General features: G+C 45.0%; 1 protein-coding gene across 1 annotated transcript; it reads left to right on the forward strand.

The window, feature by feature from the left end:
* The first annotated feature begins 9,795 nt into the window (after positions 1–9,795).
* Positions 9,796–15,334, forward strand: TRNP1 (TMF1 regulated nuclear protein 1). The gene is given in 2 exon segments (XM_087970664.1): positions 9,796–10,824; positions 10,827–15,334. Coding segments are annotated over 2 exon segments (639 nt in total). The 5' UTR covers positions 9,796–10,592; the 3' UTR covers positions 11,234–15,334.
* The last annotated feature ends 1,124 nt before the right edge of the window (positions 15,335–16,458 follow it).

Raw genomic sequence — 16,458 nt, forward strand, 5'->3', positions numbered from 1 at the left:
GCGTGCTGGGACGCAGAATCTGCTCAAGTCAGAACATTGACTAGAATAGAATAGAGTGGATGAGCTGGAAGGGGCCTTGGAGGTCTTCTAATCCAACCTCCTGCTCAATCAGGAGAGCCTATACTACTTCAGATTAGTCATTGTCTAGTCTAGTCTAAAAAACATCCAGTGATGGAGCTCCCACGATTTCTGGAGGCAAGCTGTTCCACTGGTTAATTGAAAAGCATATGAAGCCAAAAACAGTAGATTGCTTAGGTGGGCCCAGCCGATGCAAAGCATCTATCATGGCAGGGGTCCCCAACTTTAAGCAACTTTAAGACTTGTGGACTTCAACTCCCAGAATTTGGAGACCTCTGTATCATGGCATCGGATGGATTGCAGAGAAAAATCAGGCAAAAGAAGGAACGGAAGCAGAGCTGGCTGGAGAATTCTGGGAGTTGAAGTCCACAAGTCTTAAAGTTGCAAGTTTGGAGACCTCTATATCATGGCATCAGATGGATTGCAGAGAAAACTCAGGCAAAAGAAGGAACAGAAGTTGCATGAAGGCAGAGAGAAAAATCCGAGATGGTAGAGAATCTCTTGCATCAACAGTAAAGGCAACAGAATATTTTTTGGGGGTGGGTTTATTTTCAGCAGAGATGGGGAAACACAAAACCATGGGATATCCACTTAACATGGATACAGGTAGTCCCGACTTAAGACCGCAATCGAGCCCAAAATTTCTGTTGCTAAGTGAGACAGTTGTTAAGCGAATGTTGCCCCATTTTATGACCTTTTTTTTTTTTGCCACCGTTACGTGAATCACTATGGTTGTTGAGTTAGTAACATGATTGTAAAGTGAATCTGGCTTGCCCATTTGCTGGTCAGAAGGAGGTCACAAAAGAGGATCCCATGATCCCAGGACAAATGCAACTGTCTGAATTTTGATTACGTGACCCTGGGATACCACTATGGTCGTAAGTGTAAAAAAAAAGTCATAGGTTACTTTTTTCAGTGATGTTGTACAGTGGTGGATTCAAAAAATTTTACTAACAGTTTATTTTATTTATTTATTTTATTTCTCAAGCAAGTATTAGATAACAGGTATAAGTATAAGCATGGTGGTTGTGGCTGGCTTGGTGGGCGTGGCAGGGGAAGATTCCCCCCCCACCCCACTGACCTGCTTTCCAGCTCCGTTCTCCTGTGCAGGGCAAGAAAAGGAGACCCAGCCGTTCAGCTGGAACTCAATGGGAGGCAGAGAATAGATGGGGTTGGTGGAGCCAGTCAGAGGCAGTTTTCCAAACTACTCAAAATTTCTGCTACCGGTTTTCCAGAACGGGTCAGAACCTGCTGAATACCACCACTGCTGCTGTAACTTCGAACAGTCATTAAATGAGAGGTTGCCAATCAAGGACTATCTCTATTGAACAGGAGGTGGGTAGGTTGACATTTGCCATTGGTAAACAAAACCACGGGGTGAATTTACTGGCAGGATGTAATAGGGGGTGGTGGAAAAAAAAGGATAATCAGCTGTGCTTGATAAAGATTATTGTAGAATGCCGGGATTTGTTCTAAACGAAATGTTAACCCACTTCCCAATCTCCTGGAGAGAGCCTGGCATTATGTAAAAGGCCTTTATCATCCATTTCTTTGGATTGAATAAACAGATGTATCTGGCAGTCCAGATATGAATAGGACGTGGGGTGTGTGTGTGTGTGTGTGGAGTGCTGGGGGGGAGACAAGCTGCTTGAAAGGCTGAAAGCTTTTAGTCATAACATGCAGCACAGAAATGAGCTGGTATTTAATTTTCTCTAACCTCCAGATGATCACTGTTATCCATCCACATTACTCACCAGGTGGTGAGCATGTTATTATTTTAATCAATTGGCAGGAAGAACGGGAACAGAATAAAGCGGAGCCAGGAAACCGGCTGCCTAAATGGAAGGAGAGCACCCAGATCAGAGGTGGGTATTCAGCAGGTTCTGACCAGTTCTGGAGAACCGGTAGCAGAAATTTGGAGTAGTTCGGAGAACCAGCAAATCCCACCTCTGACTGGCCCTGCCCCCATCTAGTCTCTGCCTCCCGAGTCCCAGCTGATAGGCTGGGTCTTCTTTGGTTGCCCTGCACAGGAGAACAGAGGTAGAAAGCAGGTTAGTGGTGTTGCATTGTGGGAAAAGAGACTTGAGACCCAGTTGATTTTCTCTCTTTTATTTTCTCCTAGGAACTCGTTTTTTGGAGAAACCGCGGCAGCCTTCTTATAGCTGGCTGCTCGCGGCTCGTGTCCAATGACAGCTCTTCAAATCTCCCGCCGCCTCGGACCAACCTATAATAGGTGCGTATGCAAATATATAACACCCCTCCCCATGTGGTCTAGTCTAACCAATCCGGGCCCCGCCTATCTTACGTAGTCTCGAAAGTAGGCAAGGCTCTTATGGTTCCGACTGGACCTGCGCAATTCAGTCGTGAGTTCGCCTCTGGACTGTTCGGATGGGGTTGCTGTTTCTCCCATCCCTTTCCGTGGGGCCTCCTGGAAGGTAGAGTCGGCCATGTCGCTCCCGCCAGGCCTTTCCTGGCTGGTTGAGTTGGCTCGGCCGCTCCCACCAGGCGTGGCTTCCTGATGGTTCTTTGAAGTCTGCTCCAGCGTCCCCAAGTTGTTTTCTTCTTCTATAGTTTCAGGTACGTGTTTGCAATTTCTGATCGGGGCTAATGTTAGTATTGGTTGTTGTGTTGTTGTTAGGGTTTGTTTTGTCAATTCTTTTATTTGTGGAGGTTCTCCCCCCTCTGTGGTTGGGTTGTTTTTGTTAGAGGTTTGTGGAGGTTCTCCCCCTTCTTCTTCCTGATTGTTAGTGTTTCTCAGTGTGGTCCTCGATCTGATTTGGTCTATATGTCTCCTCCAGCTCCTCCCGTCCTCTGTGTCTACCCTGTATGACCGGGGCCCTGTTATTTGGGTTATTTTTGCCGGTATCCACAATGGTTCCCCCGTGAGGTTTTTTGCATATACTAGGTCCCCTGTTTTGAATGTGCGGCACTTACTGGAGGAGTCTGCTGGCTTTTCTGGGCTATATGTGGGGTGTAGTCTGTCTAGGTTTGATCTTAGTTTTCTTCCCATTAATAATTCTGCTGGGCTTTTATTTGTTGTGGTGTTTGGTGTAATGTGTTGTATACTTAGTAGTTTGTCTATCTTTTCCTGTATATCTCCAGGTCCCAATTTGTGTAGTGTTTCCTTAGTATAATGGACCATGTGTTCCGCCCATCCGTTCGTAGCCGGATGTCCCGGTGCTGTTAGTGCATGCCTTATCCCTTGTTCTGCCAGGAACCTTTCAAATGTTATTGCCGTGAATTGTCGTCCATTGTCAGATACAATAAATCCGGCAATCCATGTGTCGTAAAAAGTTTTCTTAGTTGTCTAATAAGAGCTTCTGTTGTAGTTGAGTGCATGATGCTTACCTCCAGCCAATTTGAGTAAGCATCTACCACTATTAAGAATGTGTGTCCTTTAGTTGGTCCTGCAAAATCAATGTGTATTCTAGACCATGGTCCCCTAGGTGTTTCCCATTCGTGTATAGGTGCAGAAAGTGGTGTAGGTCTAGATTCTTGGCATCGTTTGCACGTTGCTACCCATTCCCCAATGTCTTTATCCATCCCTGGCCACCATACATAACTCCTAGCCAGGGACTTCATTCTGACAATACCCGGGTGACCCTCATGCAATAATTCAAGTATTCGTTTCCTTAATATGTCTGGTATGATCACCCTATTCCCCCATAGTATACACCCCTTTAAAGTTGATAGTTCCGTTTGTCTATTCCGAAATGGTTTAACAGTCTCGTCACTTGCAGTCTCTGGCCACCCTTTACCTATCCAATTTAAAATCCGCGCCAGGTTTTTGTCCCTCGCGGTTTCCATAGCAATGTCTGTTGCTGTGATTGGTATGTTGGCCATCGTCTCGATTTGAAGGGTTGATGTGGTTGGTGCAGGATCATTGTCTAAGTCGGGTAGGGGGGAACGGCTCAGGGCATCAGCGTGCGTTATGTTCTTTCCTGGTTGGTAGATCAAGTTGTAGTTGTAGGCAGCTAGGAATTCCGATCACCTCGTCATCTGCGGTGACAGTATGTTAGGTGTAGCTTTGTTTCCTGCGAGGATTCCTCGAAGAGGTTTATGGTCTGTGACAAGTGAAAAGGGTCTGCCATAGATATATTCGTGGAAACGTTTTATTCCTGTTATTGCGGCCAATGCCTCTCTGTCTAGTTGGCTGTAATTCCGCTCCGGTTTAGATAGAGTTTTTGAATAGAATGCGATAGGTGCTTCTCTTCCATCGGGTAATACGTGGCTGAGTATGGCACCAATGCCGAATGGTGATGCATCACATGTTAATGCTATTGGAAGGGTTTCGCTGTATTGTATTAGCACACAGTCTGATGTAAGTAAGTTTTTTATTTCCTGGAATGCTGTTTCTTCTCGTCGCCCCCAGGTCCAGGTAGCTTTCTTATCAAGCAACCTGTGCAGTGGTTCCGCTATCGTTGCTTTCTGTGGCAAGAATACATTGTAAAAATTAATAAGTCCCAAGAAGGCTTGCAAGTCTGTTTTATTTTGGGGTCTGGGAGCTTCCTTTATTGCTCTGATTTTGTTTTCAGTGGGGTGGATCCCTTCTTTGTCAATGAGGTATCCCAGGAATTCGACTTTGTCGGTGGCTAATTGGCACTTCTCTTTTTTTACTTTAAATCCCGCCTCTTTAAACTTTTTTAAGACCTCCCTTAGGCGGTCTTTCAGTTGTTCTTTGTCCTTGGCTGATACTAATACATCATCAAAGTATGGTACCACCCCCTTTATTCCTTGCAATAGGCATTCCATTCAACTCTGGAATACGCCTGGGGCCACGCTAACTCCGAATTGCAGTCTGTTGCATTTGAATGTACCCCTGTGTGTCACAATTGTTTGTGCTTCCGCTGTTTCTGGGTCAACTGGTAATTGTTGGTAGGCTTGCACAAGGTCCAATTTCGCGAAGATTTTACCTCCCCCCAAAGAATGTAATAGGTGCTGTACCACTGGAACTGGGTATGCGCTTTGCTGTAGCGCATGGTTAAAGATTGCTTTGTAGTCCCCGCAGATATGTACTGACCCATCTGGTTTCATAGGGGTAACAATTGGGGTTTCCCACCTTGCGTGGTCTATTGGTTCTAATACCCCTTGTGCGATAAGTTTATCTAATTTTTTATCAATTTTTGGTTTTAACGCGAAAGGGACTCGCCTTTAGTCTTATAGGGGCTATATTTGGATTTAAGTTAAATGAGATAGGGGACCCCCGGTACTTGCCCAGTTCTCCGTTGAAAACATCCTGGAATTCTTTCATCAAGTCCTCTTCCCAGTCTGTCTCAGTAATGCTGTTTATTCTGGTTACTCCGATTCCTAATGGTGCAAACCATTCGAGTCCCAATAGGCTGGGTTGATCCCGGTCGACTATTGTTAATGGGAGGACTTTAGTTTGTTTTTTGAATTCAACTTTGAAATGTCCGGTACCCACTACAGGAATTCTGTTTCCCTGGTAGTCCTTTAGTATGAGCTTTTGTATTTTGAGCTCTCCCTTGTTTATATCAGGTATTAGTCCTTTTAGAGTATCCCACGATACCATTGATAAATACGAGCCTGAGTCCACTTCCATCTCACATGGTTGGCCTTCTATGGTGACTTGTATATGTACCTTTTTTGCGTTGGTTGAGTTTGAGTGCCCGATGGTTATTGTTTGATGTGTTTCCTCTTTTCTGTTTGCTTCTTTCCATCGCTTGTTTCTGTTTTCTTGACTCCAACGGCTCCCTATTTGCTTTTCCCTCTCTCTGGGGGGGGTGGGGGGGGTGGTATTCCATCTTTGTCTAGGGCCATAGTTATTTTTAGTTTGGCATGCCCTAGCTATGTGTCCCCGCTGTTCACAATACCTGCAAATAGCATCGAAGAAACGGCATTCGGAATATGGATGGTTTCCTCCGCACCTGGCACAACGGAATTCTGACTTTCTTTCATTTCGCTCCCATCTACCTTTTTCTGACAGGAGTTGATTTACCTCTTCCTCACTGGCTCAAAGTTGACTCAGCCTTCTATCTTTCCAAGGTCGGTAAAATGAGGAGCCAGATTGTTGGGGGCAATACACTGACTCTATAAACCACTTAGAGAGGGCTGCAAAAGGATTATGAAGTGGCTTATAATATTCCTTCCTTCCTTCCCCTCCTCTCTTCTTTCCTTTCTCATTATCCTTCCTGGTGGTGCAGTGGTTAAAGTGCAGTATTGCAGGCTAATTCTGCCAACTAATTCTGTTCGACCCTCACCAACTCAACATTGACTCAGCCTTTCATCCTTCCAAGGTTGCTAAAATGAGGACCCAGATTGTTGGGGGGGGGGGGTGCAATAGGCTGACTCTGTAAACCGCTTAGAGAAGGCTCTAAAGTACTATGAAGCGGTATATAAGTCTAAGTGCCATGGCTAACTGCCTTTCTTAGCAACAGAAATTCTGGCCTCAATTATAGTTGTTAAGTCAAGGACTAACTGTACAGACTTTCCCCCTCCACTTTAAATTTTAAACAGTCTGGTACAAAAGCTAAAATCAAAAGCGGATCTTTAAAGGGTTAGCAAATGAGGCTCCCTTCTGCTTGGTTAAATCTAGGCAGATATGACAATGACATTTGAGTAGTCACAGGACTCGTTAGCCGGCTCTGATTTCTTGCCAAATCAGCCCACTTTAGCTTTATTAATAAATCATTATGTAACGCGCTATTGGCAGACACGCTGCAATATCAGGTGGCACATTTTTTGAAAGGATGCTATAATTCAAAAACTGCAACGATTTCCCTCAGCTTCATTTTCTACCGGTGAGAACTTCAATCATTGTTTAGAATATGGAGGGAGCAGGGAGCATAAAATATTGGGGTTCTATTCTGAAATGAAGTGGAATTAGGATCAAAGCATCACTTCTTTGGTTAAAAAGCTCTAGATTAGTCCAACTTGAAGAGGTGTGGACTTCCCAGAATTTCCCAACCATAATGGCTGGCTGGGAGATCCTGAGAGTTGAAGTTCACACGTCTTCAAGCCCACAAGTTTGGGAGACACTGATCTAGATCAGAGGTCCCAAAACTTGGCAACTTTAAGACTTGTGGACTTCAACTCCCAGAATTCTCCAGCCAGCTATGTTGAGTTTGCATTGGGATTTTAGGTTACCAGGCAGACTCTCAGCTCTTTCATCTAAATCAGTCCCACCCACCCCCCAAACTTGGCAACTTTAAGACTTGTGGACTTGTGGATAGCTGGCTGGAGAATTCTGGGAATTGAAGTCCACAAGTCTTAAAGTTGCCAAGTTTGGGGACCCCTGATCTAGATGTTATCAGTTATCTGATACTTCTCTACAATTCTTAGCTCTTGTTCAAAATTTTATACCCCATCTCTATAAAAGACTCTTCCTCTCTAACAGCATTTAATACAAGCCCAAATGTGGCAAACTGGAAGAGTTTCTCCATCACTGCAAATATTCTTAGTTCATGTAAAGCTTTCATTGTTGCAAATTGGAATACATTGAAACCAGTGAATTTGGGTTAGGATGGAAGACCTATTGACCAAGGCTGTAGGCTAGACCAACGGTCCCCAACCTTTATGGCTTAGCTGCCTGGTGGGTTGGTGTGGGGAAAGGGGAACTGACCCATGCAAGGGGTGGGCCTGTGTGCACACGCATGTGTGCACCAGCCCGTTGCTCACACAAGTTGGGCTGTGCATGCACATGTGCCGGCCAGCCATTCATGCAGCCCAGTTCTGAACAGGCCACAACCTGGTAGTGGGCCTCGGCCCAGGGGTGGGGACCCCTGGGTTAGACCAGGATGATTAGGGGACTGGAGACTAAAACATATGAAGAACAGTTGCAGGAACTGGGTAGTGAAGAGAAGGAGCAGGGGAGACATGATAGCAGTCTTCCAGTATTTGAGGGGCTGCCACAGAGAGGAAGGGGTCAATCTATTTTCTAAAGCACCCGAAGGCCAGACAGGGAATAATGGATGGAAACTGAACAAGGAGAGATTCAACCTGGAAATTAGGAGAAACTTTCTGACAGTGAGAACAATCAATCAATGGAACAGCTTGCCTTCGGAAGTTGTGGGAGTACCATCATTTGAGACTTTCAAGAGTCTCAAATTGGACTTCCATCTGTCAGAAATGGTGTAGGGTCTCCTACATGGGCAGGGGGTTTGACTAGATGACCTTCAAGGTCCCTTCCAACTCTGATTGTCTGTTATCTGTTAGACTAACTTAAACAAAATGGAGAAAAAAACCAGTTGAATAAATAACAAACAAGCAAACAAATAAACCACTTTCATGTTGGGGTCAAAAAACTTTATATAGCCAAGTCATGAAGTCACTAGGGCTACACTATCTGGCAGCAAAAATCCAGATATCCACTAGTGATTATTTATATTTTTGCAGCTTAGATATGCTAGCCTTTGAGACTTTTTACTCGCTCTGTCAATAAAATGTTCTTTCCAACAGCTCTTCCCCTGAGACCATAACTACTCATGGATCGCTATAGAAACAACTCCTCCTGGAAGTTAGGAGGTTGTTCTAACCCATCTCTGGTTTTTTTTTTCCTGAAGTCAAGGTGAGTCAAAGCAGAACAAAATGAAATTGATTCAGACCTGCAATGGATACCTTTTATATGAAACACAGCAAAGAGAGAAAGGGCACAGTTAAGACCTAAAACTGCCTTTTAAGTAGCTTTCAGATGTGAGGAGTTAACAGAATAACAGAGTTGGAAGGGACCTTGGAGGTCATCTAGTCCAGTGGTTGCCAACCAGTGGGCCGGGGACCATTGGTGGTCCGCGAGAAAATTTTGGTGGTCTGCATAGAAATGTCACCCCAAAACATGGGACTCTGCAAGGCCTCCTGCTCCAAGAGGCTGTGCCAATGCGACAAGTCTCACAAAGAGTCATTTCTGGCGGAGTTTGGGGGACAGAAAGAAAGACTTCTGCTGCTTCTGCTGCTTTCCTTGCATGAAGCCAAAAGTCTCTCTCTCTCTCCCCCTGAGAAGAGAGCTGGAGACAGTATCCTGCGATCCCAAATAAAGAATGATCGATCAGTAGGAAAACGGGGGTGAGGAATTTTCCTGCAGTTTTTTTGGGGTTTTCCCAGGGTCTCTGGGCTGAGTTTGGTGATCCCTGAGGTCCAAAAGGTTGGCGACCCCTGATCTAGTCCAACCCTCCACCCAAGTAGGAGACCCTGCCAACACCCTTTCTGACAGATGGCAGTCCAGTCTCTTCTTGAAAGAGTGATAAAACTCCCACAACTTCTGAAGGCAACTTCTGTTCCATTGGTCGATTGTTCTCACTGTCAGAAATTTCTTATCAAAGGCCTGGAGACAAAACCATATGAAGAACAGCTGCAGATTTGGGGTCTAGTCTAAAGAAAAGAAGAATTAGGGGTAATGTGATAGCAGTATTCCAGTATTTGAGGGGCTGCCACAAAGAAGGAGGGGAGGTCAAATTATTCTCCAAAGCATCAGAGGGCAGGACTAGAAACAATGGTTGGAAACTAACCAAAGAGAAAAGCAACCTGGAATTCAGGAGAAACTTCCTAACAGGGAGGAGAATTAACCAGTGGAACAGCTTTGCCTTCAGAAACTGTGGGCGCTCCATCACTGGAGGTTTTGAAGAAGAGCCTAGACCAAAGGTCTTCAAACTTGGGCAAGTTTAAGACTTGTAGACTTCAACTCCCAGAATTCCTGAGCTAACATGTCTGGAAGAGGAATTCTGGGAGTTGAAGTCCACAAGTCTTAAAGCTGTCAAGTTTGAAGACCCCTGGACTAGACAGCCACTTATCTGAGGATGGTATAGGTTCTCCAGGGGGCTGGACTAGAAGATCTCGAAGGTTTCCCCCTTACCCTTACCCTACCCTACCCAAGGATGAATCTCTCCTTGATCAGTTTCCATCTTCATGTGGAGGACACCAGCTTGGGAATGTAAGCCTTAGGTTTCCTGCCGGTTGTCCCAGCAATTTGTGCCAGATCAGAAGGAACAACGTGTCTTATTTTCGGAGGTGAAAGGGGGGGGCGAGGGAATGAAAAAGACCCCCCCCAGCCCTATATGTATTTGCGAAGCGCCGTTATGACCACGTGAGGAAAGAAAACAGCCGGCACAGCGGGCGGAGGCGCGATGAGCTCCGGAAAGCGGCCTGGCGGGGATTAAAGAGACGGGCGAAACTCCGGCAGCTTCCGCGATTGGCTGAGCGAAGCGTCTCTCAATTCCCCGCCGTCCCTCCCCACTTCCCGGGTGGGGGGTGTCTGCCTTATAAGCGCGGTCCTGAGCCCGGTTGGCTAGACCGGAGTTGAGCGAGGCGAGTTCGGAGCGTGGCTGCGAATCAAGGGCGCGGCCGCACGCTGCGACCCGAGTTCCCCCGGCTTGGAGCGGCGGGGCCGGGGGAGTGGCGCGCCTGCCGCAAGCCGTTTTCGTGGAGCGCCGGTGGGAAGGATCGGGGCTCCCCGCCTGGACCCGAGGCGCCCTGTGGGCGCGCAGCATCTCCATCGGCGGGGGGGAGGGGGGCGCTCCAAAGCACCGGCGCGCTCCTTCCCTTCCTCCCTCGCCGCTTAAGCCTTCATGCCCGGCTGCGGCATTGCGCCTCCTGCCGTCCCAGCCCTGCCGTCGCCTAGAGCCGAGGAGGCTGCTAAGCCGGCGAAAGTGGCGGCGGCGGCGGCGGCGGCGGCAGCTCCTGCAGCGAGCAGCCGGGACCTGGAAGTGCGCGCCGCCGCCGCCGCCTCGTCCTCGCTGCCCGCGGCGGTGCGGGGCGCGCTGGAGCTGGCCGAAGCCCGCCGGCGGCTGCTGGAGGCGGAGGGCGGCGGCACCTGGTCTCGGAGCTGGAGAGCCGCGTCCAGCACCTGCACCGCGTCTTCGTCGAGGCCGAGCTACGCATGGCCACCCGAGCCGAGACGCTCGGGCGGCTGGGCAGCGGCGTGGCGCAGGCCGAGCTTCACCTGACGGCGCACGGGCAGCGCCTGAAGAAGACCGCGCGGCGCTACAAAAAGGCCCGCCCGCCCGCCTTGTTGGCTTCGGCGCTGGCCCTCAGCAGCTGCGTGCCTTGGGCGGCCTGCCGGATGAAGCGAGGGGGCGGCCCGGAGCCGCCGGAATCGCCGTTCCGGAGGGGTTTGCAAGGCACGGCGGTTTTGAGCCCGCCGAAACGGAGCGAGACGGAGCCCTTGTCCGACGCGGAGCAGCGGAAGAGCAGAGGCGCCGCTTCGTGAGCGTCCCCGGAGGGCTGCAGCCTTCTAGACCTTCAAGGTCCCTTCCAGCTCGATTCTGATTGATTGATTGACACCTAGCGCGCAAGACCCGGGACGATCCGGACCGGGAAGGGGAAAAGGAGGCTGTTGGAAATGGGGACCGTGCGGCGGCACCTGTTCCTCCCTTCGATGCTCGTGACTCTCGCCGCATTAACCTTAACCCGTGGCCGCTCGCCTGTTCTTCTCCCGCCGACTGGCTTCTGCCCAGCCTTTTAGACTTTACTAATCTCGGGTTTGATAGACGGGAATTCAGCCACAGCTTTGGCTTATGCTACACATCAAGCCAGCATCTTAAGCCAGCATCTAGTTATTTGGGCATGGCATGTTATATGAATACCACTATTGCGTTTTGTTGACTCAAGGTTAAACGTCTTGTGTGAATTCAGCAAACATGGGGTTGTTTTATAACCTGCTAGCGTAATATCTGAAAAAGTACAGGGACATCAATAATTTTTCTATTTATAAATTATGGAATTAATCCTGTGTATTGGAAATTAATGCCCTGAAATGCAGAGCATATATTTTTTTGGGGGGGGACGGGACCCCTTCCTGTTATTTTTCCAATATAATTCTTTTTAAATAATATTGTGGTTGAAATTCCTGTTATATCTAAATTTTCTATGGAGAGGAGATGCTTGCCAGCTGACAGGAATTCCAATGTTCATCTGCCTAGCTTGATACCTTACATTATTTTAACCGTTTTTGCAATATTCCATACTTGAGTAAACATTTTTAATGCAGAGTATTGATGATGTCCCCAAAAGCAGTAATCATTATTATTAAAAAAAAAAAGCTAGATCAGTTCATGTTCACACAATTATCAACCTTATCTTGTAATTCTATCAACAAACTTAAAAGGAACATATTTCCTAAAATTAGTTCAGGCATAAACAAAATATGTTAGTAAATTGATTATACACATACACACGCACCAGCTTTGCAGTTATCTAGCTGCAGCTTCTGAGATGCAGAGGTTGGAAATAGCCAGGAGAAGGTGGATTGTGCACTGACTTGGTTTGATAAGGTCACCTTCATTTCTAGTCATCAGGACAATAGTTGCCTTGCTATGATCTTTGTATTTTAGAACATTTTTTAGTCCATCCTTCTCTGACAGCGTCAGTTCTCTGAATCCCTAATCATTATGGCTACTGGCAAAGGTTGCTTGACTCGGTGGGAATCCAGGGAGAAGAAATACTGATGGACATTCATAGGTTTCTGGACATACATGAGAAATTTATGTGCCTGGGCAGAATTAAGTAATTAGGAGTCTTTTTTTTCCCCCTTGCACTTTCAATACAAGTTTCTTGGCCTTTTGAGTTCCTGCAGTGTGTTAAACTGAAACACAATATGCAGAAAATGTTGTGACCCTGATCTTTTTTTTTTTAATATAAATTTTATTTGGGTTTTCACAAAAACATAATACAAATAAAACATCTTTTTTTGAGAATAGCATGATCCCAGTTTATCACTTCTTCATACAGACACAAACTCAATTTCATATTCATCTTTGTGTTCTATTCCATATCTTATTACTATTTTAACATTTTCTCCACAATTTTCCCCTCCCTTGGTTTTCTCAACTTTATTTTTAATTATCTCATATCTAAATTCAGTTATGTATCCTTTTCTAAGTTTCAATGTCTTTCCAATCATATTTATACTTTTGTCTGTCCTGTTTCCATTTCATATTATCTTTCCTCATTAAACAAATTTTCCCCTATAGTTACTAATTGGAGTATGACACCTTTATATCTTTTAATTTTATCCATTCAACTCTTATTTAAGCTTCAATTTATGCCTTTAAAATTATAACATTCAATATAATACATAACTTCCAATCGAATTCTGCTTGGCACAGTGACCCTGATCTTCTCATTTAGCAGGTTATGCTGTATACACACCCCACATTTACACTGCTTCTTTGAAGCTGAACACTGAAATGTTTTTCAAAACCCGAATAGCCCATCCTAAAAATGCTTTTGGAGAAAAGTCTCACTAAGTTTCCATTGGGTAGTTCCATCAATTTAGAACTACTTGTCCAGTCTAAGCAGCCTTAGAGCCAATTTAGTATGGTGGTTAAGGCCCCCAGGCTACAAACTGGGAGGCGGTGAGTTCTAGTGCTCCCTTAGGCAGAGAGTCAAATGGGTGACCTTGGGCCCAGTCCCTCTCTCTCTCAGCCCTGGGAAAGAGAGAATGGCAAACCACTTCTTAAATCCTGCCAAGAAAACTACAGGGATTCATTTAGGCCAGGGGTGTCCAACCTTGGCAACTTTAAGACTTGTGGACTTCAACTCCCAGAATTCCTCAGCCAGCTTTGCTGGCTGAGGAATTCTGGGAGTTGAAGTCCACAAGTCTTAAAGTTGCCAAGGTTGGACACCCCTGATTTAGACAGTTGCTAGGAATCAGCAATGATTTGTAGGCACACACAAGCACCAACTGTTGAAATTGCATCGTATACCAATTCCAGAAAACAAAAGAGAGTTGTCTAAAATTTGGCTCATTTTTGCATTCAACAAGATAGTTGTGCTAGTTTAGACAGCAACCAAAACTATATAGATGTATATATAGCATTTTATTGTTCTCTGTATTCCTTTTCCACATTTGGGGTGAGTAGCAATGGGGAAGCAAGAAGAACTGATTGAGAGAAAAGAGAGGACCTGGCAAAAGTTAATTGGCCATTCCCTGAAAAATATTGTTTCCAGTCTACAAAATTACTGGTATTACATAAGTGGCTGTATTGTGACCAGTGTTCAAAATTTTAAACTTCTGATTATTACCTATCTGGAGAATGCCAACTTTAGAAAAAGTTGATATAGACTTTGGTGATGTTATCCGTGGATTAGTCCATGCAAACATAACCCATGTTATTAAAAAAAACTCTTAATGGTTGCATGTCAGGTTTTTATTAAAAGCAGAAGAATAGGAGTGAGAGATGGTGAGGAAAGATGGAAATCCTGGATAGGATTTAATTAATTATAATTAAATGCTGTCCTGATTGAAAATTATATATGCTAGGATGAAACCAAAAACACATTCCCTGGTTAAGTTAGGTTTTCCATGAAGTGCATCTATTTCCTGAGCATATAATACTTTCTTCTCAGAAATATGCAGTAGGCTTAACAGCAGATGGGTTCATCACCATAATTGATTTGGTTATTGGATTTATCTTTTTTTTCGGGGTTGATGGTACATTGAATCATTTAACTGGCTGGGTTCATATAACACACTGAAAATGAGTTAAAAACCAAGCTATCTAAACTTAACATGCAATGTAAATACAGCTGCTAGATATTTAGCTGACTGTGCTAAGTATATTCTCCCAAAGCAGTCAATGTAATACTAAAATGTATACACAGAAGTAAATCCTGTCGAATTTGACATTTTGTAATCCCAGCTAAATGGGCATAGAATTGCAGCCTAAAAAAGCCCAGCCTTTTGGTCCACCAGATGGCTTGTTAACAGCTTTTATTTATAGAGTAAAAAGTAGGTTGGATAAAGAAAAGTGGGCACAGGTTCCAAATGTACTTTGAGAGAGGATTAACATCTGTTGTGATCTAGCTGCCTGCAATATTCCTGTGTCAAAAAGATAGGACAACTTGATGTTACTTCATTATATTTCATCAGGAATGCCTTCTGTTGCCTACAATGGTATCTCTGTGGAAAAAAACTTGAAGTTATTTGAGCAGCTTTTATGCATAGCTTTAAAAAATAGAGGGGGTGGGGGAAAGGCCCGTTACAAAAATTACTTTGTGGGAGCACAAGGGAGAGCTCCAGTTACATAAGGGGTGTCCAACCTTGGCAACTTTTAAGACCTGTGGACTTCCAACTCCCAGAATTCCCTAGCCAACCCATCCTGGCTAGGGAATTCTGGGAGTTGAAGCCCACAAGTCTTAAAATTGTCAAGGTGGACACCTCTGATTTATATATGTATAGAGAGGCAGCAACTTCTTGTATAATTTTAAGGCCCCATCACTTCCGATGGATAATAATTCCTGCAATGAATGTATGTTTTTATAGCATAGGCATCATTTGTACCTAAATAAATATATTTTTCACTGTAAATTGTGATATTGCATCAGAAGTGGGGTGGGGGGAAGGTGAAGTGCCAAGGAGAGCAAATCTTACACAGATTAATACCTTGGGAGAAGAACTTGGGTTATGAGTGAGGGGTCCTGTGGACCATATGAACATCCATGGAGCCTAAAGTACCACCTTCAACTCAAGAAGCCTTCAGCAGAAGCGTACAGGAGTTTGCATTTCATACCTTTGATCTACACATGGGAAACCCAGAGTAGCCTCATTCCAAATTGGAGTGCTTCTTAGCTAGATTCATGGAAATTGGAGGGAGGGAAAACACTTAGCACCACCACTACAGACTATAAATTGTAGGCAAAGGCATTGTTGGGTGCTTGAAAAAACCTGCAAAATTGGTGTGTATATGGAAATAAAAATCCAATATCTTGCTTAGATGGGATGACATACACGAGTGGTAGGCAGGGATGAAAAACAAGAATGCAACGTACAGAACAAAATACAATTTTCTCCAATCTTAATTAAGATTTAGCAGCAGACTCAATGCTGACTGCCCTTTTAGAGCAGGGGGTCTTCAAACTTGACAGCTTTAAGACTTGTGGATTTCAACTCCCAGAATTTCTCCTCCAGTCATGTTAGCTCAGGAATTCTGGGAGTTGAAGTCCACAAGTTTGAAGATCCTTGTTTTAGAGGTAAATGCAGCCGTGTGTGAACTGAGGTTGAGATCCAAAGAGGGCTGTGGAACCACAGAAAAGGATCCATTTCAGCTGCATTTTTTCCCCTTGGCCTGGAAACACATGAGTTTAACTGCCAGGATTTTAGACAGGTTAAGAAGGGAGGTTAGGGGCCCATGCCTTGGGTGTAAAAAAGTCTTTGAATCAAGTCTCGGGATCTCCAAATAGAGCTGGAAAATATATCTATCTAGTATCTGGGAAATCGAGGAGGTAAATCCAGAAATTCAGATCAGTGCTCTGGATCAATATAAGACAGGATTCAAGGATTTTTATATGCTGGAAAAAAGGGAGATCAGCTCCATACCAGCATAGACCCACTGTCTACAGCATTTCTCAAACTTAGTAATGTTAAGATGGGTGGACTTCAACTTCCAGAATTCTGGAAGCATCTTAAAGATGCCAAGGTTGAGAAATATTGTT

The sequence above is a fragment of the Notechis scutatus genome, chromosome 8 (genome assembly GCF_049901735.1).
Source record: "Notechis scutatus isolate UNSWTSFEM ecotype Mainland chromosome 8, rNotScu1.2, whole genome shotgun sequence".
Lineage (NCBI taxonomy): Eukaryota > Metazoa > Chordata > Lepidosauria > Squamata > Elapidae > Notechis > Notechis scutatus.